Raw genomic sequence first — 24162 nt, 5'->3', positions numbered from 1 at the left:
ATTGCTTCTCCCAAGACACAGCTTTGACACTGGGCTTCCGGACAGCCCCAGGGTAGGACTGACATAAGCTCCCTGCAGTTGGAAAGGCAATTTCCCTTCCTGTTGAAGCTGTCTGTCTGTCTGCAGGCCCGGCTGTGCAGCACACCCCCCGTCTGGGCTGGGCCGCCGATATCCACTCCTGATGCTCCTCAGACAAAGGCTCACGCAGGCCCCGGAAGAGTGCTGTCTACTTTGCAGAGGAAGAAATGGGGCTCAGGCAGGAGAAGAATTAAGGCCCCACAAACTCTAGCCCAAGGCTGGGGGGCCTGGCTGGGTGGAATACAGGCTGCCGCAGCCACCATCTGACCCCAGTGGGCCCCCAATCCTGCATGGCCTGGTATGTCCGGCCCCTTTTCTTACAGAGCCTCTACTTATCCGTTTGGAACCATTAACTCATTTAGCATTGGAGTAATGAGGCCCTATTCTCAGTTTTCAAGTGAAGAAACTGAGGGTCAGAGGGGGGCCAGGGCTTCCTCCTGTCACACAGTGAATTAGTGGTAGAGCCAGGACTAGAACCAGAACTCCTGGCTCGTTCCCTCTCTCCCAGGGCTGTGTTCCCACCTACTGCAGTGTCAAGGACATGCTCTCCAAACTGTAAAGTGCTAGACAGACACGAGGGCTTACTATTCTCATGTCCATCAACTGCTTCTTTCTAGGAGCTGGTGGGATTCCGCCCTACTCTGTTCCTCTTCCTCCTCACAGAGCGGCTGGGGGTCAGACCCTGGACCTTTCAGCTTCTTTCCTGATCCACAGTGGGAGTCAGACATCCGGAAGATGGAGCGGGGGCATCGGGTGTGGGCTCCAAAGAAGGAAGGAGTTTCTGACAGTCAGGGCTGCCCAGAGGTGGCAGGGAGCACCTTGTCACCCAAGGTGTGTAGGCTGAGGACGGAGAGTCGCAGAGGGCATCCCACACTGGTAGGCTGATGGCTTCGCAAGCCCTTTTTGCTTTGGGGTGCTATGATAGGTAAGAGGAGAGGAAGGGTGCTTGAGACGCATGCGCAAAGCCCTCGGTGTGTTCAGGCCGCAGTACAGCAGGTGTGTGAACTTCCCAAGCCCACTAAAATTCACAAGCCTCCTTCATCACCGGCTGCACTCCCCTCGCCTCTCTCCTGACTGTCCCGTGTCAGACAAAATTCTCTCAAGTGCTTGCTCCCTTCCAGCCCCTTGCTCCCCGCCCATGGCGGCCCAGGGATCTGGTGGCTTCCTTCACTCCCCAGTGTGGTCCCAGGTGTCCCTCACCCCCTGGGGCCCAGGACGTGAGCAGACAGGCCACATCGGAATGTCTGTCTGGGGAAAATCCAAAGTGGCCGCCAGGGCAGGGCAAGGAGTGGGAGGCCTGATGTTGAAATCAGGATTTGCAGAGCTATACTTGGCAGGTAGGAACAGCCCCTACTCCTCCGCCCAGAGGCCAAGTCTCCGAATGAGATAGACGCTGCCTGGGAGAGAGACTTGGGGCTTGCGGTGTGACCAAGACCAGGTCACTGCCTCTGTCTGGGCCGCAGCTTCCCCACCCAGTGGAAATATCAAGTGCAGATGCTGGATCTCTCTTTGCCATTGGGGAGCACTGGTCTCCCCAAGCCTGGCTGACAAGGCCCCAAGAAGTGTCATTATTGAACTGACCTCCACTGATTTCCTATTGAGGCCACAGCAGGCCAGGCAAGATGCCTACGATATACACAATCCTCTTGAGACAAGAGAAGCCAGGTCCAACGTAGTGAGGCCCGTCATGGTCCCATTTCTGTAAATTTATTGGCAGCGGATCTGTAGGCCTGTCATTTTTGGTATACTGGGAGCTCCGTGAGAGCAGGGCTTTTGTCTGTTTCGATCACTGTCAAATCCGTGGTGGCCCTGTACCTGGCACACAGTAGGTGCTCAACAAATATTTGTTAAATAGTGGTTCTTCGTCTAGCTATTATCCCCATGGTAGTGGGATTTCAGCTACTCCTTACTTTTTTTAGAATTTTCTGTATGCCTGAATTGTTTACAAGAAGTATGTATTATTTTTGTGATAAGAAATAAGCACCCCATAAAACCACTTTCATTTTCAAATTAAATGAATCCAAAGTTAAGACTTTTTCCTCCGGAAAGATGCTGTGCACCATCTTCAGAGCCAATAATTTGAGAATCAAGCACCCAACTGAGCCTCCAAGGCCGGGCCTGTGGGCAGCCTGAGCAGGACAAGGGCAACGGCACCACCAGAGAGTCACCGTCCATCTCTTTCCCTCTACGTGGCACAATTCCACCCCTGCAGTCTCTGGTCTGGGTACCTGGAATAGCCTCCAAAGTGTTTTCTCTGCCTCTGGCTCCTAGGTCCCTCCTCTATCTGCTGAGGCTTTCCAAGAGGCAAATCTGACCATGTCACTCCCTTGTCTAAAGCCTTCCATGGCTCCCCAGTGCTGTCAGAATCAAGTTCAAGTTTGAGTTCCTTAGATCGGCATTCAAAGCCCTGGGAGTCTCATGCATGGTCTCTACAAGGGCACTTCTGCTACCCTCAACTTCGGCTGCTGTTGTTTGGATGCCTCCAGCAAGTTCCTCAAAGGCATTTATAATCCCTGATTTGTCCAAATTTATTAGAGGTGTATTCTCCCCCAAAACTCACTTGCCAATCAAAGAGTTGAACAGTGGTTGGGTGCCAGCTTGCAGCCGGGAAGGGAAATTGCTACAAATCCAAGGGTAGTAGGCAAGCTGAATCCCCTATTCCACCAACCTGGGCCCCGTTCCAGGGGGATGAGGAACCAGACATCCCTGATGAATTTGAGAGGCAGGGCAAGCCGCGGGCCAGCAGCCTGGCTCAGGGTACTTAAGGAAGGAAAAATGTCAGCCTTGGGGCTCACAGCCCTGGGGATGCTATGGTTTGGGGACAAGCAACACTGCCTTTTCCCCGCCTCAGTTTCCCCATCTGGGATGCAGGCAGTATTCTAGGATGCATGGTAGGAAGGTACAGCCCTGGGAACCAATCCAACACTCCTGCTGCTCCCCCTCAGCAAGGGGAGCTCACACCCCCCTCGGGCCCCAGACAGACCTGGGAGTGTGGTGTGTAATTGAATTTGGCCTAATTACCTAATTGCACTGAGGAACAACCAGTACTGACAGAGGCCTCGGGTTGACGGTGGTTGGAAGCCAGGAGCCCAGCGGCAGCCTCCAGATTCCCTCGGCACTCAGGGAGGCAGGGCGGAGCACAAGGAGCTTCTTATCCCTTAACCTCCTGGCTGCCGGGAACCTTGGGAGGCAGGTGGCACGGTCCCCATTCTACAGGTGAGGGAACTGAAGCTCAGAGAGAAGCATCTTACACAGGTACACCATGTCAGAAGGAGGAGAGAGGAAATTTACACCCACATTCCTTCCGTACCTGGGGCCTTTGCACATGCTGTTCCCTCTGCCTGGAATGCCTTTCTCTGCCCTCCTCTCTGGGTAGATTTTCTCCTTGGATGTCTTCCTACTAAGGTCATTTCCTCAAGAAAGACTTGTCTAAGTTCCCAGGCTCATGATCCCCTCCACTTGTCCTTTGTTGAACCTATCACAGTGATGACATCATCGGCGGAGGGTGTTTATTCCCAGTCTGTCCCCTCCACCAAGCCTGGAGCTCCTGCAGGGCGATGGCCACATCCGCCTCACTCATTCTGTGTCCAGCATCCAGCCTGGGGCCAGGACACTATAGTGCTCAGTACAAGTCTGCCGAATCAGTGGCTAAATAACCTCTAAATCCTGGGTCCTTTCCAGACACGGTCTATTGGTTTCCTGCCATCACTGGCCTGGGCCTTGGGGTACAGGGTATCTCCTTGCTGTGCCAGGAGTCCCTCAGTGTCCCAGGAGAGCTAGAGTGATCCTGCAGGGACACACTGGCCTCCAGGACGAATGGACAGCAGGTCCACTGTGTGAGGCCCTGAGCTGGAGCTTCGGATACGAGATCCCACCGTTGGGAGGCGAAGGGACAGGCCCAGGGTCACCCTGCTTGCAAAAAGCCAGAGCTGGAAGCCAGGCCTGCCAAAGTCTGCGACCTGGCCTCACCACCCCTCACTGCCATCCTCCATTGACGGAGTGAACGAACGAGGATAACTCACAGAGCGGCAAGTACTTGAATCCAAAGAGAATCCTGTAAATAGTAGAATTTCAGGGCTCATGAGACAAGGCAGGACAGAGATGATTGGATCCCCCCACAAAGGCAGCTGCCCACTGGGCCAATTCACAAGGCAGCCCTGCTCCCGGGATGCATCAGGCCTCCATTCATCCAGGACTTGGGGCTTGTCAAGCCTCCCCACTTCCTTTTGGGAGGCAGTCTGACCTGGTCCCCAAATGTGCACGCCTGGCTCTAATTCTAGCCCTGCCACTTGCTCACTGTGTGGCCCTGAGCCGGTCATCAACCTCTCTGGGTCTCAGTTTGTTACAAGACTTTTGTAAAGATGAAAGGACAGGATGTATATGTAGTATTTTGCCCATTGTCTGGAACATGGTAAGGACTCAGTACAAGTTACCTCTTTAATTGATTCAGGATAGTTACAGTAATGGTAGCATTAGAAGTTTAGCCTGGCAATATTAATAACGGTAGTATTAACGGGGATAGTAGCACTTCGGGGAGTACTAGTACTAGCAGTGGTAATGGGAAGAGTATTAGTGGTAAGTATCACATCACTTCACCCCACTCCTGGTATGATGAGGGATACTGCTCTCTCTTTCTCTCTCTGAGCCAGTCTCCTCTCAGATAAAAATAGGGGATTGGACCAGGTGATCCCCAAAGACCCTCTGTACTCTGAGAGTAACAGTGGCAATAAAAACAACACTACTATATACGCTTATTATTTATATTATTATGTACCTCATGCTCTCTAAAAGTACACTGTCCTCCTGCTTCCCCTTTCCTCTTGAGCACACAGTATCCTCCTCCCCAGCCCAGCCTTCTCTCCTCACAGCTGATACTTTGGGGGGAGCGTCCTCTCATCTGCCAGTTTTGCCCCGGTGACTGCGATGTGGCAAATGGATACCAAATTTTCACGACACAAGTTTTCACAACACGGGAGGGCACAGCTTCCCGGCCATCAGCGCATCTAATCCTCAATACAAACAACCTGGGGGGAGGTATGGTTAACCCCATTTCCTGATGCTACGACAGTTAAAGCTCAGAGGGGTGATGTCACTTACCGAAAGTCACACAACTTGAAAGCAGGAGAGCAGGATGTAAGCCCCGAGCGGCCTACCTCCGTGGCTGGACACTCACCATGCGGGTGATTTCTACCCCTCAAAGGGTCTTGTCCCCCACCCCCTGCCACCCCAGCTAAATTCAGGTACACCTCAGTACCAATCCGCCCCTGCTGACATGGCAGGAGACCTCTTTCTGTATTCGGTGAAGACCACACAGTCCCACGCACTCTACAGACTGACCCTTCCTCCTCCTATAACTCACGGGTCCATCTGTCGCCACCTTGGTCCTCAATGATTTAAGTTCCATTGGAGAACTGGCCACCTGAGAGCCCTCAGTCATAGCTGGACTGGGCAGCACTGGGTCTTAAATAAGAGGTGGGGAAAACATTAAAAACCTCCGAAGATTTCTTGCAGAATTGGTATTTCTGGGCATGGGTCTCATGGCCTCAGGTGGTCCCCTGTGCATTGGTTGCCAAGTTGGGGACGCTGGGCCCTCCCATCCCCGAGACCCACCCTCTGTCTTCCGCCTGGATGCCACGGCTCCTTGTACCACCTACTGGCTGGGTGCACATGAGGGGTCTGTGATAAGGAGCTGAGGCAGGCTTTTCTGCACAGGGAGGGCCCCCAAGACCCCAAAGCTTAGCCCTGACGGGCCCAGGACACTAGCGCCTCAGAGGAAACAGACCCTGACCTGTGGGGTCCCCTGCACTCCCAGTCCTCTCTCTCTTTAGAGGGGGCAGCGCCTTTCTCCTCCTCTTTTGTTTTTCTCCTCCCCCAGTTTTCTCCCCATTTACAGTGGGAGGCAAAGAACCAGATGCAAAAGCCCTGTCCCCAGGGAGTGGGCACACCAATCTCTCCCTGGAGACTACCCAGGAGGCTCACTTCCACGTGCCTCATGGAGAAGTGGGCTGGATGTCTGGCTGCACTTCCCAGAGGCTGGCTTCCCTAGAGCACAGCAGCACACCCATTTCCCCACCATCTGTGCACAGGGAGGGAGGTTCCCATTTTCTGTCTCCCAAGCCCTGTCTGCAGACTTGGGCCCTTCACACAGGGGCCCCTTACGTCTCCACACCGCCCCCACCCCCCACCACAGACGCAGAAGCTTAATTGGGAGGAAGTGATTCTAAACATCTGGGGCACACATCTGAGAGTGGGCTCAAGACCACACGCCTGGAGAAAATGGCAATACATGCAATTATGTCACTTCCTCGGCTGAGGGTGCTTGGGAGGGGGCAGCAGGAAACAACAGCAGGCATTTGTGGGGCACAGCCCAGGCCTGGGCTGGCGCAGGACAGGGCATCCGTGGGCAGTGAGCCGGAGGCCTAGGGCGAGAGTCTGCAGGTGACTCTAGGGCAGAGCTGAGCTGCAGCCAGCGGGGACCAGTGGTGCATGGAGCTGCAGTCCCAAGGGGAAAGGGGAGACTATGGCAATGAAGTAGAGAGCAGGAGAGAGAAGGAAAGAGAGGGAGGGGGAGGGAGAGAGAGGAAAAGAGGGAAGGGGGAGGGAGGAGAGAAGCAGGGAGAGGGAGAGCGGGAGGAGAGGAAAAGACAGAAGGACAGAGAGGCAGAGGATTATTTCACTCAGCTTAGAGAGGCTTCAGGCTTCTAGGAAACGGCGTCTCCCCAGACAGCCCACGGGACAGCAATTTCCCCCTACAGGGTGCACTGTGGGGGCAGAGGGACCCAGTTCTGATCTCTGCCCAGCCCAGACCCTGGGCATGAACTCCACGTTGCTGTGCCTCAGTCTTCCCGTCTGAGAAAGGGGACAGAGCTCTCCCTTGTGGGCAGCTGTAAGAGTCAAGGGGTTCCCCTATGCGAAGTGATGGCAGAGCAAGGGCTGTGCCTGAACTGTCCCTTATTTTTCCAACCCTCTCTGGGTTGGGAGCTTCCGGGTGGAAGTAGCTGGCCTCCAGGGGGTTCCCTTCTTCTTCAGCTCCCCTCTTTGCTGATGTAGGTCTGTTGACTTTGTGTTTTCCCTAAGCACATCCCGGTCTGTGAGCTCCTGAGGGTACAGGCAATCTCTAGGGCTTCCTAAGTGCCAATCACCACGTCTGCATATAAACAGGTGTCCACGCACCATTGTTGAAACGGTGAATTAGTTTATCCTTTGCACTGAGTCTTTGCTGTTATAGTTATGTGCCCATTTGAAAGGCAGACCTCCTAATCCTAATAATTCCTGTTTCCTGCTAGAGACAATAGTGGCTCTTCATCCCAAACAGGTGAGACTGGATCCTTTGGAATTCCCTACAGGAGTCCAGCCCCAGGCACCATTTTCCACCTGGCCAGCCTCAACAAGCCAGGAAATGTGCCTAGGAATATAATGAAGCAACTGTTAATCGCTCCTCAAGGAAAGTCATTGGCCAGACTGGGGTCTGTTTCTCTCTGAGCCCAGGAATAGCAAGGGCAGGCGTGGCCCATGTGGCCATACTTCCTTTCAGCCACCTGCCCGGCCACCACCCTGTCTCCAGTGAGGGGAATTACCACCTTGCAGAGCTTCCACAAACACAAACACCTGGTTGCCTGGGCAGCACCTTGCTAGGGTGACGTGATCCAGATGGTCCCTTGAGAGGCAGCTGGGTTGCCATGGAAATGGAACTGCTGCCTCTCCAGCCAGGAGACTGGGATTCTAGATCTGCTGGACCCCAAGCTTAGAGTGATTTGCAAAAAGTCACACAGCAAGTAGGTTTCAGAACCTGTACTACAAGGCAGGACATGATAATCAACACAATTATGCATGCAGCCCTTTGTGTTAAGTACTTTGTACCCATCATTTCACGAGAGGCTGGGGTCACACATGGCATGGCAGTGGTGGAGTCGAGCTGAGCGCGTGTCAGCCTGATCCTGAAGCTTGAGCTTGGACCCCTGTCCCATGTTGTCCCCACTCTGGTGTCCAGATCTCAGTTGCGCATGTCCTGAGGCCAACCCTGTACCAGCAGCTAGCTGGATCTGACTCGAGGGCCACTGAAGTGTGGTGCCCGGAGGGCTGGGGCCTGCAGGCTGAGAACCACAGTTTCCAGAAGAAGGAGCAAGTACTTGCAGTGGGGGAAGGCCCTTTCCTCCTGGTCCACACCCTACCTCCCTCATTCTTTCTTCTTTCCTTCTCCTCTTTGGTCTCCGCTGTGCAAATAGCCATCCATTCAGACCCATCTATCCACTCATCCCTTGCCTTTTCGCACAAAGGAATTGAGTTACTTTTGGCAAGTTAATAAATCTCTTGTTGTCAGTTTACCAATCTATACAATGGGCTGGGCCATTGTGAGGATCAGTGCTGATGTTCGTAACAGCCAGCATAGTGCTTGGAATAAAGCAGGAGCCCACCAGACGGCACTTTAAATGTTACTGTCTCTCTTGAAAGAATTCTGGGAGGGGTTGCTGGGAGACTTGGTGAGACAGAGGCCCTCAAACTCCCCCAGCCCAAGACAGACAGGGTCCTGCTGGTCCCGTCCAGCCTTCCTCAGCTTTCTGCTCTCCATTCCCCCATTGAAACCCAGCCTACTTTGCTTGGGGGTAAGGAGATGCACTCCTAGTCCTACGTAAGCCTCGGCTGTCTTAAAGACAGATGTGGGCTTCTGAGGCTGGAGCCTCAGGAAGGGGCCATTCCCCAACCTGAGTTAACAGGATTCCACTCGTCTCCTCACTGGGAGGTGAATGTGGTTGGCACTTACCTTGGCCCTACCTATACACAGAGGTTCCACATTATCCTAGAACACAAACCACCATCCAGGGTCAGGCACAGACGGGGCTTTTAGCTACCTCCAGGTACGAGAGGCACCCTAAGGAAGTGTGAATGCCAACATACGGGAGTCAGATTGCTAACATGCCTACAGCACTTACTGTACGCCAGGCCTTACTCTACGCCGCTAGGTATGTGAACTCACTCACGCCTGTGAGGTCGGCATTGTTATCATCTCCTTTTATCAAATGAGGCAAGTGGGGCTCAGAGGTAAAAGGACTTTTCCAAGGTCAAACAGCTGGTGAGTGGAGGCTGGGTAGGATTCACACCCAGGCAAGCTTTTAACTGCTGCTTCTATGAAATAGCTGAATGGTTTCTAGAAAATATATTTGAAATTGGGGCCGACTGGGAAATTTTGGCAGTAACAGCTGACGTGTCCTGAATGGTTACTTTGGGCCAGGCTCTGCTGCTCACCGTCCATGGGACTCTCGAGTGTAGAACGAGCTCCAGGACGGGTGGGTGTTTAACCTACCAAGGACACAGCATGGTCAAATACTGTACTTAAATGTCTCCACCTGCAAGCAATTCAGGTGATTTGGACAAGCTGTTGAGCCGTTAACAAGCCTTTCCCAGGACTTCTTTTCAGCTTGCTCAAAGAGAATAATGGGCAGCTTAGGTTTCAGGGTCAGATATTCTTGTTAGAATCCCAATTCCGGCTCTTTGTAGCCAAGTGGCCTTGATCAAAGTACTCAATCTTCCTAAACACCGGTTTCCTCATCTGTGGGAAGGGGAGAGATGGGTCTAGAATCATCATGTGGGTGAGTGAGTTCACAGATGCTCCTCATGGTGCCGGGTACTGAAAAAATGCTGACCAAGTATTCGCTTTCAGCAGACGTTTTCTTAATCCAGGTGCCCTGCTCTGCCCTGTAAGTCGAAATAGGCAAGATTGCTGGTAACCTGCACATCGTTAATTCCTGTCTGTCTGTCTAACCCAGAAGGTATTTACAAGGCTGTGGCTTGCAATGCTTGCTTTTAAAGTTCCAGAACCACTTTCTGCCAAGTCCCTGCTCCATTTCACTCTCACACCTGAGAATCCTCCGACATCCCTCCTCCGGGGGTGAGAATGCTAAGCTCCATCTTAAAACCAAAGCTCTGGTTTTCTTAATCCTCTTACCTGGCTCTTTGTTCTGCAGAATTAATTGCTGCCAATGGCTTTATTAACTTCTCAGGGGCAGACATGGCATCTTCAGGGCACCCTGGGCTGGTGGGAACTGTTTTGGCAGGACCTCTGTCTTGGATGCACCTTTGGGCTGGGAGGCAGAAGGTAGCACTGTGGCTGTAGGGTGACCATCTGGGTGGCTAGAGGGCTCTGACCCTGTGGCTCTGCATCTCCCCAGAGGTTGTCAGCTCTGGGGGGCGGGGGGGACGACACCTGCAGAGAAGCAGGGAGTTCTGGTCCCACCTCTGCCCCTACCAGGGCTACCTCCCCTCAGAGCCCCAGTCTCCTTTTCTTTAAATGGGAATCAGCCCGCCTCGGGAATCTCATGTGCCTGGGACAAGGACGGCCGTGAAGGGCTGTATTTGTGTGGAGTAAGATGACTGTCATTTGTCCCTTACAGAATGGGGGCATTCATTTATTTCAAACCCTAGGAGCAGGGACTGTGTGTGGTGCATTTATTTGCATTTGTAGCCCCCATGCTGAGCGCAGAGTGGGCCTGGCACAAGATGCTAATCATTCCTTGCCCTGAAAATTCCTTTTTAGTATTTTTTGAGAGGTATTCTCACGTCAAAGACCAGTCTTTCTGTCGCCGTGAAGGTAAAGAAATGGTGTAGATGCATTGGACTGGGGAAGAAATTGATGCTAGACCTGCCCAGGGGAGATGGCGGTAGCGGGTGGCAGCCAACCCCCTGGGGTCTCATTGGTCCGTCCCCTTTGACTGAGGCACCTTCAAGTGTAGGCGAGGGACTGTGGCCCCTGAGATGGCTTGGGTGGTCGTGGGACCCGTGAGAAAACCAACGTCAGGTCAGCTGTCTTCCCACGTTTGGGATGTTGTTATTTCAAGGAGGGAAGTCTCAGTTTCCTAAAGCCACCACCCTTTTTAACTGGCGAAGAGCTCATGGAATTGGCACCTGTAGCTAAACCCAGACACTGGGGGGCCTCTATTGTCTTTATTTTGACAGTTAGTTTCTAAAGGTGGCAAGGGAGACTGGTCTGCAAGTTATGGTAGTGATATAAGATACAAAGTTGCCTTTTAAAATTCCTACCTTGAAGTCATGATGAACGAGGAACAATGTGACGAATGTGATCACAATATGAGTGGGACCAGAACATGGCAGGGACGCTGAGGCTGGGAGATGTCTGACCCTGGGAGAGCGCCTGTGGCAGGCTCTGTGCGTGCCTCACCACACGCCCTGCCCTCTGCTTACCGAGTGCACTGTGACTGCTGGCGGCTTTCACCCAGGCAAGTGCTGTGGGGTGTACCCATGCCCTGGTCCCAAGCAGCCCTCAACCAACACTGGATGCCAGATGCTGAATAAATACCTCCTTGTCCTTGCCTCTCAGGCTGAGGACAAGGTCTCCTGTCTCTCAGAGCTCCCCGCAGGTGCCCACAGCAGGTAACTTGCTTAACAACACACTTTTCATCAACCTCCTTCCCTTCCCTGTCTCATTTCCCTGCTTCCCTACCAGTGTTTTCTGGCATGCTTCTAAAAAGTCACTTGCACTGGAATCTTTGTTGCAGGGTCTGCATCTGGGGGAACCCAGATGCAGACACATCATTTCACTGAGGCTCCTCCAGCAGCCTGGCTTTCCCAAGCCTCCTCGATGCCTTCCCACATCTCGCAGACCCCTGCCCCAATCGTGTGGCCTGGGCAAGGAGTCCCAAGCTCCAGGTACAACAAGCAGCCTTATCCTGGGAGGGTTCTGCACTGCCTCTCAGCGTCCTGGCCCCCAGGCCCTACTGCCACGGGCCGATACTCTCATCCTCACACCCCCTCTCATCAGTTTGGACAGACCTGGAAAGCAGGTATCTACCAGCTGGGACTTAGGCAGCGATGTCCTTGCACAGCCGGGCTCTGTGGGGGAGCCAGTGATGAGCTAATCCCGCAGAAGACAGGGAGACAGGAAGAAGAGCCTCCTCACCAGCAGAGGCCTGCCCCCGGGGGCTCTCAGGGAACCAGAGAGGGCTACGCGGGGAAAACTGCTGAGCTGGCCTGGACACAGGGGCGCTCTTGTCTCACACCACCCCTGCCACTCCAGCCAAACTCCAAAACAACCCACAACGACCTTCGCTGCTTCTGCTTAAAAACAGAATCCGTGCTGCCTGCAGAAACAGTCACCCCCACCACCCAGAGAGAGTCATTACTTTTAAGTGACATTTTGGTATATTCCCTGTTTTCTGTTTCCTGTGCCTAAATAAATTTATGTTTTGTTTTTGCACCTGGTTGAGGTCATAGTGAACATATATACTATTTTGTTACCCTTCTAAAAAATATTATGTCATAAGCATTTCCATACAGTAATAATTCTTGGGAGAGTTTGTTTTCAACAGCTGTAGAGTGGCCACTGAAATACTCAGCTCCCTTTTCCAGGGCCTTTTAGCTGTTTCTAAATCTGCCCTCTCTCATTCTTCCATGGCACTGCGCCCTCCTCACTGTTCACTGGACACCCCGGGGACCATCACAGCCACCCCTCCCCCCAATTCCTCAGCCTGGGAACGCTGTGTCCACAAACCCTCCGTCACGTGGGCTCTTCTCCACTGTTCTTTCCCTCCAAGCACAAAGTGAGGCCAGCGGCTCCCAGGCCTCAGCCCTCAGGGAGCTGGGGGAGGAGAGGAGAGGGGAGCCAGGGGCCACTGGCCCAGGACCTCCGACCCCACCTACTCACTCAGGGTCACTCAGAAGGGGGATGGCTCCCTGTGGTCCAGATATTACCATCTAGAGGTTCAAGTCCTGCTTCTAGCCCCGGAAGCCATGCGACCTGGTTCTGCGTCTTCTCTTTTGGTGCCTGTTTTCTCCTCTATAAAATGGGCATGCTGTTAAGAGCCTCAGTGGGCTCTCCCACGGTGGTGAATACGTGGGAGGTGAGTGTGTGAACAGGTTTCGTCCATTAAACAGGGCTGACCGCCAGTCGGTTCCCAGGGGCCTAGTGATGAAACCCAGAGCCCTTTCCAGAGTAGGACCTGACCTGGAGTGCAGAGGCCCGAGCGGGAGGAAGGGAGGCGAGTCCCTCCCCCACTTCTCAGCTCTGCTGAGCTCAGATGAGGGGGTGGGGACTGGTATGCAGGAGGAAGTCTGTCCTGGCCTTGACAAGGCGCCCAGCCAGGCAGCCTGGCATTTCAAGGGCGAGGGCCCGCCTGTTCACTGTCTCTGGGGGAGCCGGCAGGCTTTAACAAATCCCCTGCAATTTGCACCCAGCAATCCCGCCCGCTCGCTGGGCAGCCGCAAGCCGTTTTTCACACAGAGCTGCTCACAGCTTTGTCTTAGAGAGACAGATCTGGCAGGGTGTCCCTGAATGAGGCCATTTGTCCTCTCCGGTGATGGTGACAGGAAGGCGCCTGCAGGCTCTGGGGTGGGCAAAGGCAGAGAGGGGTGGACAGAGGCCATGGGGAAGGTGTGAGGGTGGAGACGGGAGGCCAGGAATGTCCCCACCACCGTGGAGGTCTGAGAGACCCCATTCAGCCAGGTGGGAGCAGGAAGGATTGTTTTCAAAGACAGAGGGAAACGGCTTATGACCTGCCTTCTGCTTAAGTTAGAGGCGGTGAAATGACCTGGCTGGCCTCTGATGCCTGGGTCCCATCCCAAACTTCTGGTTGAGGTGGGACACTCACCACAGAGCCACCTGGGGGTGAGGTCTGTCCCTGAGTCCTGGGACTGCTGCACAAGTTGCTCTAAAGGCTCCCTGGGACTGAGGGCTCCAAAGCAGGACTGAACCCTGCCCGAGCCCCTCCTGTGTGGACCCCAGACCGGGAGGGGCAAGGCAGGCGCCCCATGCCATTCCTCCTTCTTCACATCCCTGGCTGGCGGGGGCCCAGGCCGTGCCTCAGTGCCCTTCTCAGGGTCGGCAGTCAGCTCCTCCGGGGGCTGTCAGCACATCAGAGAAACAGACCAAGCAGATGTTGCCTGACACAAAGTAAGCGATCCACTTTGCTTGGGCTTCCCCTCCTGGTCCTGGGCTGAGGCTGCTGTGTTTGGATGTGAGCGTGTGCTTAGAACAGAGGTCAGAAACGCACATGTCCACAGGGCCCGGGGGCCGCGGGGGGGGGGGGGTTCCAACTATGAGAAATGCTTGGATGTAAGACAATGGGGGGTGGGGTGGGGGTCAGCCCCCTTCAGTCAGTCATGCCCAAAGGTTCCCAGTGAAAGGAAGCCGGGCATCTAACTGAACCTGTAATCTCCCCAAGAGCAAGTGTTGGCAACTAATCTGCATTTTAAAACACCAGCAAGCAGTAGGACCTCAGATGTCTCTAGGCCACATCCAGCTCACAGGTGGGGGATTGACAACCGCCCTCCTCTCGTCACCAAGGAAGGCTAGTCTCCTCTTCCTCGGAGGTTTCAGGGACTTCCTTCCTCTTCCAGTTGGAAGAGGAAGGAAGTCCCTGACCTCTCTCCTAAGAGAGGTCCCTGACCTCACTCCTAAGTTCTCTGCTCCCTTCTCCAATGCCTACGGGTCGCCTCTCCCAGGATGCCCCTAGGACACCCTGGCACTGCCTGTACCTGCTGCTCTTTCCACATTTTCCACTCTGCCAACAGCCCTATGCCTCTCACCTCCCAGACGAGCGCCCAGAGCCATCACTGAGCTACCTCAGGGGGACAGGAGGGGTGCAAGGACAGGCACCAGGCACCCCAAGCTCTTGTGTGCGCTCTGCCCTGCCTTGTTGTGACCTGGGGCAGGTCCCCTCTTCTCTGGGTCCTGAGCTTCCCCATCCCTTGGGTTCTCACATTCCCTATTCTATTATTTTAACACGCCGCCGGGCTGCTTACAGAGGTCAGCTGAGGGGACACAGAGGCATTCAAGCGCGGACAGTAGCAGAGGCATGTAGAGGGCTCTTGGGGACCTTGGACATGGCGACTGCCTGGTGCTTGGCGCCCACGTAGCCAGCAGGCATGGGCCCGCTCGGTGCCGAGGAGGCTGACATTTCAGCACTGCCTGCCAAGTTGCTGCAGGCTGGCACGCAGTGGCAGTGGGGTGGGTGGGCATGCCGTGGTCTTGGGGGATGAGGCAGGTGACCTTCTGCACCGAGGCAGAGGAGGGAGCAGCGTCGCCCCCAAGGACCTTCCGATGAGGAGGCTCCTGCCCACGTGAGCGCGTGAGCTTGTACTCTCGTGTGCGAGCATCAAGCTAAAGGCTGCACCAGAACAAAGAGCTGGGGGCTGGGTATCCGAGGGGCCCACGTGGAGACGCCTGACTTGGCGGTTTGCTGCAGCGTCTGCTCTCTCTCTCTCTCTCTCTCTCTCTCTCTCTCTCTCTCTCTCACACACACACACACACACACACACCCTGAGCAGCACTGCCCCCCAGGCCTGAGCTCCTGCTCCAGAGCCCACCAATGCTGGCACGCACAGCCCAGCCCAGCTCACCGCCATCTCTCCTGACAAAGCACCGCTCTTTGCTGCATGATCTCATCCCACCAGCCCTCATCTGGCCCCAACCTGGCCTCCTGACAAGAGAGACAGACAGGGAGACGAAGTAGGAGAAGGGGTGGGAGAGGCAGGCGAGGAGAGACGCACACACAGAAACACACACACAGACATGCACGTGCACGTGGGCGCGTGTGCGCACACACGGAGAAAGTCTGAGAGGCAGCAGGGAAGGGAAGGACAGACAGACAGATAGATGACATCAGAGACCCTCAGAGAGAAAGCAGGGGGAGAGACTGGGAGGGTACAAATTGCACCAGCCAGTCAGACAGAGTGGGAGCCCAGACAGAGACAGAAAGACAGGAGGGCGGAGAAGAAGCACAGGCTGGCTGCAGGAGCTCTGAGGACAGAGCGTGTTTTAGAATGCAGAGGTCTGGCTGGGAGAGAACTGGCAGGTCCAGCTGTGGTCAGCGTGGCCCCTACACACACAGCTGAGGCCACAGGGACCCTCACAGCTGCAGCCAGAGGTGGGGTTACAGTAGGTCCTGTGCCCACAGAGACTCAGGAAAGAGAGCAGAGGTGAAACAGCCTTGCTGGGGCAGAAAGCGCCTTGAGAATTTGGGAACCATGTTGGGGAAAAGACAGCCAGAGACAGAGAAGGAAGGCTGAAAAGTACTATTTTCTTGGCACCCACTATGCCTCAGGTATTAGCTGAGCCCCTAGCTTGCCTGATTAGGGAATCATATTAAACCCGCACAGGCAGCCTGTGAAATTGGCATTATAATCCCTCTTTACAGATGAGGCCACAGCTCTAGGAGGTGGGCAACATGGGACACAGGAGCCAGTGCTGGAGATGCCTCTGCAACTGGGGGTCACTGCTCTGCTCCCTGTGGCCTCCACCTCTCTCGTGGTCCAGCCTGCCCCCGGCAGTCCCTTTATCCCCAATGAAACCAGCAGCTGAAGCCACCCCCTTCAGACTGGCACCAGGCCTTCCCAGAAGACAGGCCAAGTATCGGATGGCTGGTATCTTGAAAGCTGCAAGGCCCATCTTCTTGAGGGTTGGAGGTGGTCTGTGAAAGGTAGTTAGTCATTGCTGTCAGTGCTGATGAAGGTTTGACTCCTAATAAGGAAAATTCAAGTGATAGCTAAGCCAAAGGCATTGCTGGGCCTCAGTGTTCTCATCTGCAGAATGGGTGTGCCGAGAATTCACCTCAGGGGCCCAGGGCACATCATGTGACTTAATAGACACAATGCAGGGGAAAGGTTTTATAAACTGTAAAGAGCTGTGTACAATAGGGGGTGCAGATGGAGGAAAGAACAAATCGCTTGTTTCAGGAGAAGTGATGCTAGAAATACCACTTAGAGGAGGGCAGGGCCATGCTGTAGAGACTTGCACGAAATGAAGGGCTCTCTACAATGGAGCAACTTTCCAGATCTTGGTCCAGAAGAACAGAGGCCTCCTAAATCTAGGTCCCTGACCAGCCCCAGAGTCAGCTGTGATGGAATGAGCAGAGCCTTAGGGCTGGAATCAGGCCATGAGTTCAAGTCCCAGCTCTGTCATTTACCAGATGTGTGACAACAGGCAAGTCACATGACCTCTCTGAGCTTCACTTTCCTCATCCATAAATGTATATAATACCCTGGGGCTCACAAAGCTGGGCACTGCAACAAGATATGGGAGAGCACCCAGCACATACCAGCTGGGGAATGAAAGACCCCTGGTGGGGGGGCTGCACGATGCCCTGAGCCTCTCCTCCCCCACTGGGGAGGAGCTGGGCCTTCTGGGACAGCCCAGTCTCCTGTGTTCCCCCCATCCCTCTGGCCACGCTTTCCCCTCTTGGTTTTGCCTCTTACCTATCCCCTAGCTTCACCCCTTTGTCTTCACCCCACTCCACAAGAAGGGAAGCCTTTCTGGGCCAGCCACTGGCATCCTCACCCTGATGTTCCCAGCAATCTGTCAGACGGCTCCCTGCATCCACATGGCCGCTGCCTCCCGCCCACAACCCTCGCAAGCTGTTCTTTTGTGGCTGGATTGATCTTCACAAAATGAGAATTTAGCTCTGTTCTTGTTACTCTTCGGACGAAGACACAACCCTCAAGACAGGCCCTGTGTGTCTAACTGCTGCTGACTTCTGCCTCTGGACTCTGGAACCACTGCTCCTTCTTTTCGTTCTGCCAAAAGCCATGCTTCCTTTTACTTCGGGGCCTTTGCTCGGGCTGTTCCCTTGACCTGGGAAGAAGCTCTTCCTCCTTTTCTTCACCTCCTCAACTCTTACTCAAACTTTGGGTCTCAGGGAAGCCTTCCCCACCCCCAAGTGGTCTCATGGTATCCCTGGATTTTCCTTCAGGACACTTATCACAGCTCTCTCTCTCTCTCTCTCTCTCTCTCACACACACACACACACACACACACACCTCTGTGATTATTTGATCAATGTTTTTCTCTCACTCTACACCACAGGTCAGGAAACTATAGCCCATCACCTGCTTTCATAAAGAAGGTTTTATTGAAACTAGCCACACTCGTTTGTTTACGTATCGTCTACGGTTGCTTTGTTACGGCTTACAAGGCCTAAACTATTTATTGTCTGGCCCTTTACAGAAAAATCTTGCCAACCCCTGCTCCAGACTGTAGGTTTCCCGAGGCGGGGCCACGTCTGTTTTCCTCTTCATTGTCACCTGTCCCTGACCAGGCGCCTGCACAGAGCAGGTGCTGAACAGAGACACGGATGGGGACGGTTTCTGGATAAGGAGCAATTTTTACCTTGTCAAAACTGCATTGACTTCAGTTACTATGAAAACTGCAGATTCCATCAGGAATAGGCGTCACTTGTGAGATTCCAAGACCGTGTTCTGGCAAGCGGGTCAATGCCGCAGCTGATGCGCAGTAGCTAACGGCTAAGACGACCTCACGGCCTGTTTACTGGTGCCCCACAGTCTCTGTGCACAGACCACCACACACGTGGAGGGGACCCCACACCCACATTCAAGAGGTCAGGGGTGGAGCACACTTAGGAAAACACACCGTGAAGCGTCCGTTAAACACTTTCATTAAGGCTGTTTCTACCTATACTCCAAAGAACCGATAGACGAATTCAGAGAAAACGTCTGTTTTATTGTTATACGGAGGAAATAACTGATGTTTTTCTTTCTCAATGAATTGTTCCGACAGATAAAGCATGTCAACATCTAGCCACTGTGCTAGTAGTCACTGTATGTATTTCTAGAACTTACAGTGATCCCTGCAAGGTAGGTCTCATGGTCACTCAAGCTTTCCCAGGGAGATAAACTGAGGCTCAGAGACCACGTGCTCCACAAGTCACAGGGCTGGCTTGTGACAGGTCTGTCGGAGTTAAAGCTTACATTGCTTCAGCCTCTGCTTCAGCAATGAGGATGGTGGGGAATGTGCCACTCTATCTTTCGTGAGCTTAAAACCCTCCCAGACAGAATGCAGCCTGCCACCTACCGTGGCCTGTTTAATGTGAAGTCATGAGGTCTCATTCAGCAACAAAGTTGCAACGGAGGATACTATGCAGAGCAGGCTGTTAGAACCCTGAATGTATGGATTAGTTTTTATGTTAAATAAAATATTTTTCAGTGAATACCGTGGAGTGTCAGGGTTAATAATGGTGACTCTGGAGCACAGGCATGGGCTTGCATTCCAGCTCTGCCACTTTCCAGCTGTGTGACCCAGGGAAATCTCTCCAGCTTCTCTGAGCCTCAGTTTCCTCACCTATAAAGTGGGAATGACCCCAATGCTTATGTGCAGGGATCACTGTGGTAATAAAATGAGACAGACGCATGGCTCTCTTTAGCCTGTTGTTGGGGTGTGGTGTGCCTTGGGCCCTTCGCTGGCCCTGAAGTGGCCCCACAGGTAAGAATACTTCCTGAGACGAGGGACAAGACTCACCTGTGGGCTCTGGAGCCCGGTGGATGAGCTGCTGTTTCTGCAGGCTCACAGCACACCTGGACCAACTGAGGTACCAGCCAACAGGGGTGGCCGACAGCCCTGGGTTCGAGTCCGGTTTCCCTCCCACCTCCCAGTGACATCTGTGGAGCCCTCAGTGGTCACCTACCAGCAGACTTCGGAGTGAACTTGTCTCTGTTCGCGGCACACACAGCCAACAGTCTGTAGCCGAGGTCCAGGTCGAACCCTTGCTGTGCTGCCACCCGGCTGACCACCTGTCGCCAAGGGGGGAGAAAGAGCAGCAGTGAGTCACTGCCCTCACCCGGCCTCTGAGCCCAGAGCGGTGGATGTATCCATTTTCCAGGCGAGGCGGGCAGGCTAAGGCAGGTCCCCAAGATTAGGCAGAGCGGGGACTCTAACTGTACCTCATTCAGTCACTCAGCAAAATTGACAAGGCCCTTCTCCACACACGGCTCTGGGATCCCGGCCTCTGCCCTCAGGGGTTTTCCAGTAAGGTGGTGGGCCTGATCCCAAAGCTCAGGCCCTGTTGCTTTCAAGGACTCAAATTTGGCCATATTCCAGCAGTTGGCTGGGGACGATGTAGCACATGTGCTGAAGGCCCGGGGCTCTGCTCCCCCAGAGCAGTTCTTCAGACTCCTCTCCAAGTCCCTGGCCCCCAGGAAGTCTCCCATGCCTACCACCTCTCCCCCGTCCTTCACTCGCTGCCCTCACTACTCCAAGGAGGGCCCCACCCAGAGCATTGGCCCCTCCTGAGTCTGTGTTTACAGGTAAGAAGCACTGACAGGACACACAGCTCCCATGGAGCTGTCCAATGGACTGCTGAGGCTTCCCCAGATGGACACACCTAACGCTCCTCAGTGCTCAGCTCCGGGCAAGCACCCGTGCAGCCCCTCAGGCCCCAGCCCAGAAAGTGCAGGGCTCTCACGCTCAGCCTAGGGTCTGTCTTCTGCGCCAAGCCCCGGCTCGGCACACATAGGAGGCTTCCATAAGAGTGTCGGTGGTGGCTGACCAACAGCTGTGTACCTGGACCCTGGAGGTGCCACCCATCTCTTTGAGCCTCAGAAGGGGGACGGCAAGGGCCTGGGAGGGTTGGCAGTCCCCCCAGGGTGCAGTGTGGAATGGGTGCTCCTGGGGTCCCATGTGGTTCTGTAGGCCCACACCCATCAGGCTTCACTCCCTCCCAGCCCACTCCCAGGTGTCCCAAGGCTGCTAGCTCTGCTCCCTCCTGCCTGCCTTCCTCGTTAACAGCAGGCAAATTAGGTTTCCTTATTAAGAAGGAAGGACCTTGGAAAATGGAGTCGTTTCAGGAAGCAGCTGGGGCGGTTATGGCTCACTGGGCAAGGAGTTCTCCCAGATGTGGGGCTTGTCTTCGGAGAAAACCCCTAGAGACCACCTGTTCCAGAGGTGCTGGAGGTCCTCAGGGAGCTCTGGCCTCTGTAGCCATTAGAATAGTTCCCCATCACCAGCTTTATATTTAGGGGTTCATTATAAGGTCTCTAGGCCTTAAAAGGGAGGCAAAACTACTAATCTAGGCCAACACTCTCATATAACAAACACAGACACTTGAGGCCCAGACATCGTCTATATGGGGAACCAGGAAGGAGCCAGTGGCTACCTCTGCCCAGGACCACCAGAGCCTCTTGGAACAGGTCCCCCCACCCCATCCACTGGGAACCCCCTGTGCAGGGAGGAAAAAGGGACTTTCTCAGGTTAGAACATTTACTCAGCTTCTCTATGACAAACAGGAGCCCCTGACCCAGACGTCTCCTGTTCGGCTCAGGCCTGGTTCCCACAGGCTCCACGTGCCCCTGTACTGTGGTCCTCATGCACCCCCACGCCACGCAAACACCATGTTCCAGAGTCTCTGGGCCACGCCAGGGCGGGGGTGTCCTCACCGCTAGTCTCACTGTCCAAGCAGAAAAACTAAGGCCCCTAATTCTTTATGGCAGACAGATACTCCACAGAGAGGGGAGAGGGTTCCAGAAGGGTCTTTTCACTCAGATGCTGACTACGGTGCCTTCCCCCTTTGGTAGAAAAGACTTGGGTGGACTGATTCAAGCAAGCACAGACAGTCCGTTTGGCCTGGTCCATCAGTGAGGCTGCTGTTTGTGGGGAACATCCACACGGATGAGCAGTGCAGTGAGAAGCTGGCTCCCAGGTGCTACGGGCTAAGTAAATGTTTTGGACGCAGTGAAGCACCAAATGCTTACAGCTCCATAAGGGGGTATTAGCATCTGTTTTATAGATGAGGAAACCCAGGATGAATAACAGCCCAAGGTTCCAAAGCTTGTCCGTGAGAGGGCCGGGATGATCCCACGCAGCTGGGCCACAGGATCGGGGTTCTTTTTCAGCCCACAAAGGGTTAAGGCCATAACTCCCAACTGGCCTGGAGAAGCTTCAGGCCCTAGGCTGATGGCAGGAAGGCAAAGGTCCCTCTGTTTGGCCAATACTGGCTAATCCTGTTGCTCTGGTTTAAAAAACAACGAGTTAAATTGAGCAAGAGGGGACTGGTGCTGGTACAAGGGCTGTCCTATAGGCCTGGGCCTGGCCCGCAGAGGCGCAGGGAGTGTCTGTTTGTCACCAAGTCCACTGAGCACCAGCATTTAGAAGACTCATTGGCTCCAACAGCCTCCTTTCACTGACAAGGAAGCTGACGCCCAGAGAAGGTGGGACCTTGCGGAAGATCACACAGCACAGGTGTGGCAGAGTGGGCTAAGCTGGACCCTGTGACCCTACAGGGCCTCATGTCCACCCCTGGCTTCCTCTGGCCCAGTCTGAGGACCCCCAACAAAGTCCTGTGGGGTGGGGTCTGACTGACAGTGGTGGGGAGGGTGAGCTCAGTTGAGTAGCCTGTTGTGTTTCGGAGAGTAACAGCCCAAGTAACGTGCCCAGTGCAATGGGCATGGTACACTCAAGGAAGGTCCTGTGGGCTAGGAAGACCCCTCTTCCATAAAGGCGGGAGGTGAGCGGCTGCAGCGCTGCTGCCCTCTGCTGGCTGCCCAGGCCCAGCCAGCTCAGCCAAGCCGACTCTGTGCTCCTCAGGCTGTCCTGCAGGACCTGGCTGTTTGAGACCTAGACCCTGGGGCCCAGGGGGATCTACACGTCAGGGAGCCCAGCCACACATGCCCAGCAAGGGAAACTGAAGCCCACACGTGAGAGTGGGGGGGGCGCGCTCAAGGTCACATGGCAAGTTCGTTAGTCCCATAAAACCAGTGTGTTGCGGTGAAAAGTGCTGAGCCTACTGGCCAGAAAGCAGGACAGGCTGTCTGGGAGATGCTACGGGAGTTTCTGCTGCCGGCAGGGGGCTGGACCCACAGCCCTTTCTGATTGATAATCAAGGTAACTGGAGGCATGGTGGGCCTGTGCTCTAATCCTGTTCCACCCTATACTGTGCAACCTAAGGCCAAGTTACTTAACCTCTCTGAACTTCAGGTTCTTCTCCTGTAAAGGTTCGACATTTGCAGGGTCCTACAAATGTCCTACATTTGCAGGGTTATGTATAATGGCTCTGGCTGTTCCATGTGTCCCAGTTCTGTCTCATGGTTATACCCTAACCCCTTAGGGCAGAACTGTCATTTCCCTTTGCTACCAATCTCAATGCAGGGGTAGGCTGATATTTGCACTGGCTGTTACTGCTGTTTTGGAGTCAGGCATGAGACTGGGTTCCGATTCTGTCACTTACTAGCTGTTCTATCTCACTCAAGACTTAACTTCTCTGGGCCTCAGTGTACTCATAAGTATAATGGGTACAAAATGCCCTTCTTGCAAGAGTGACAGCCAGGACTGGGCACGCAGCTCAGCGAGGGCTGTATGTGAATGTACACCCAGGGCTTCAGCAGGGAAGTCTCTGGGGCTGTGGGGAATTCCTCACTGCAGAGATTGAGGACCCTGCCGCTGTGCTAACTGGTCTCTGTTCTCCTCTTCCGACTCCCCTCTCCTGTGTTCTGACCACCTGAGCCTTCTTATAGAAGGAAGAGGGAGGATGTCCAGCAGGCTGGACTGTGAGGGGGACACCAGAGAGGGGTTTCAGCTCTGCTGCTAACGGAGGGGGCCAGGAGAGCGAGCGCCAGCATCATCAGGAGAAACCTGGTCCTGAGGAGGAAGTGGTGCCCTGGGCTCCCGCACTTCTGCATCCTGGGGGCAGAGGACGTGAAGGGGAGGGTGGGACAGGAGTCCGGCAGTGGCCCGAAGGGCTCTTCACCCCAGGGCCCAGCCTGGTGGTCCAGAGCCTCTTACTTGAATTGTGTCCGAGCTGCTTAGAAGCTGGTATGGCACACGTGTCCATTTTCTGCCCGAGGCTAAGTGGTTTTTAATTTATATCTTCCAAGTAAGCCGGATCCAGAGGAATTTGCTCCCCGAGATCACCCAGGGGATTGCAGCAACCTGGAGTGCTCAGGCTGCCACCTGGATGGGGCGGGGGGTGCGTGTGTTGGGGGGCTCGAAAGGCTCGCAGGCTAGGCCCCTGGGGGTCTCTGACCTCCCTCCCCACGGGGCAGGGTGGGGAGTAAGGATGCCGGGGGAGGGGAGGGCTGGCAACAGGGCCCTGGGGCTGGGGGGTGAGGCTGCAGTCAGTGTACCAGCCTGGGACTAGAGCAAGCTGCCCCCCTCCCCACCCCCTCGGTTGTCTTGTTTGTAAAACAGGGGTAATGATCCCTTTCCTGCCCACCTTGCAGGGTGCAAGGTGACAGTGACACCCTCAGTGCCCAAGGCACTTGCCTGGGCTTCTATGACTCCACCTTTTCCTGCCACTGGTTCTAGTGAGCTCCCAGGAACAGTCAGACTCAGGTCTCTGCAGCTGTGGCCAGTGA

At 54.5% G+C, this 24162-nt stretch overlaps 1 protein-coding gene across 4 annotated transcripts in view; it reads right to left on the bottom strand.

Moving 5' to 3' along the window:
• The window catches only part of ZMIZ1 (zinc finger MIZ-type containing 1), a 231216-nt gene that overhangs the window by 74430 nt on the left and 132624 nt on the right, over nt 1-24162 (bottom strand). For all 4 annotated transcript variants that reach the window (XM_033129777.1, XM_033129776.1, XM_033129780.1 and 1 more), the window contains one exon: nt 19503-19608. In XM_033129777.1, the coding sequence (XP_032985668.1) occupies nt 19503-19608 (106 nt within the window). The remainder of the gene's footprint in view (nt 1-19502; nt 19609-24162) is intronic.

Source organism: Rhinolophus ferrumequinum, chromosome 16 (assembly GCF_004115265.2).
Source record: "Rhinolophus ferrumequinum isolate MPI-CBG mRhiFer1 chromosome 16, mRhiFer1_v1.p, whole genome shotgun sequence".
Lineage (NCBI taxonomy): Eukaryota > Metazoa > Chordata > Mammalia > Chiroptera > Rhinolophidae > Rhinolophus > Rhinolophus ferrumequinum.
The sequence above is the reverse complement of the archived record's forward strand: the minus strand, read 5'-3'. Positions and strand labels throughout refer to the sequence as shown.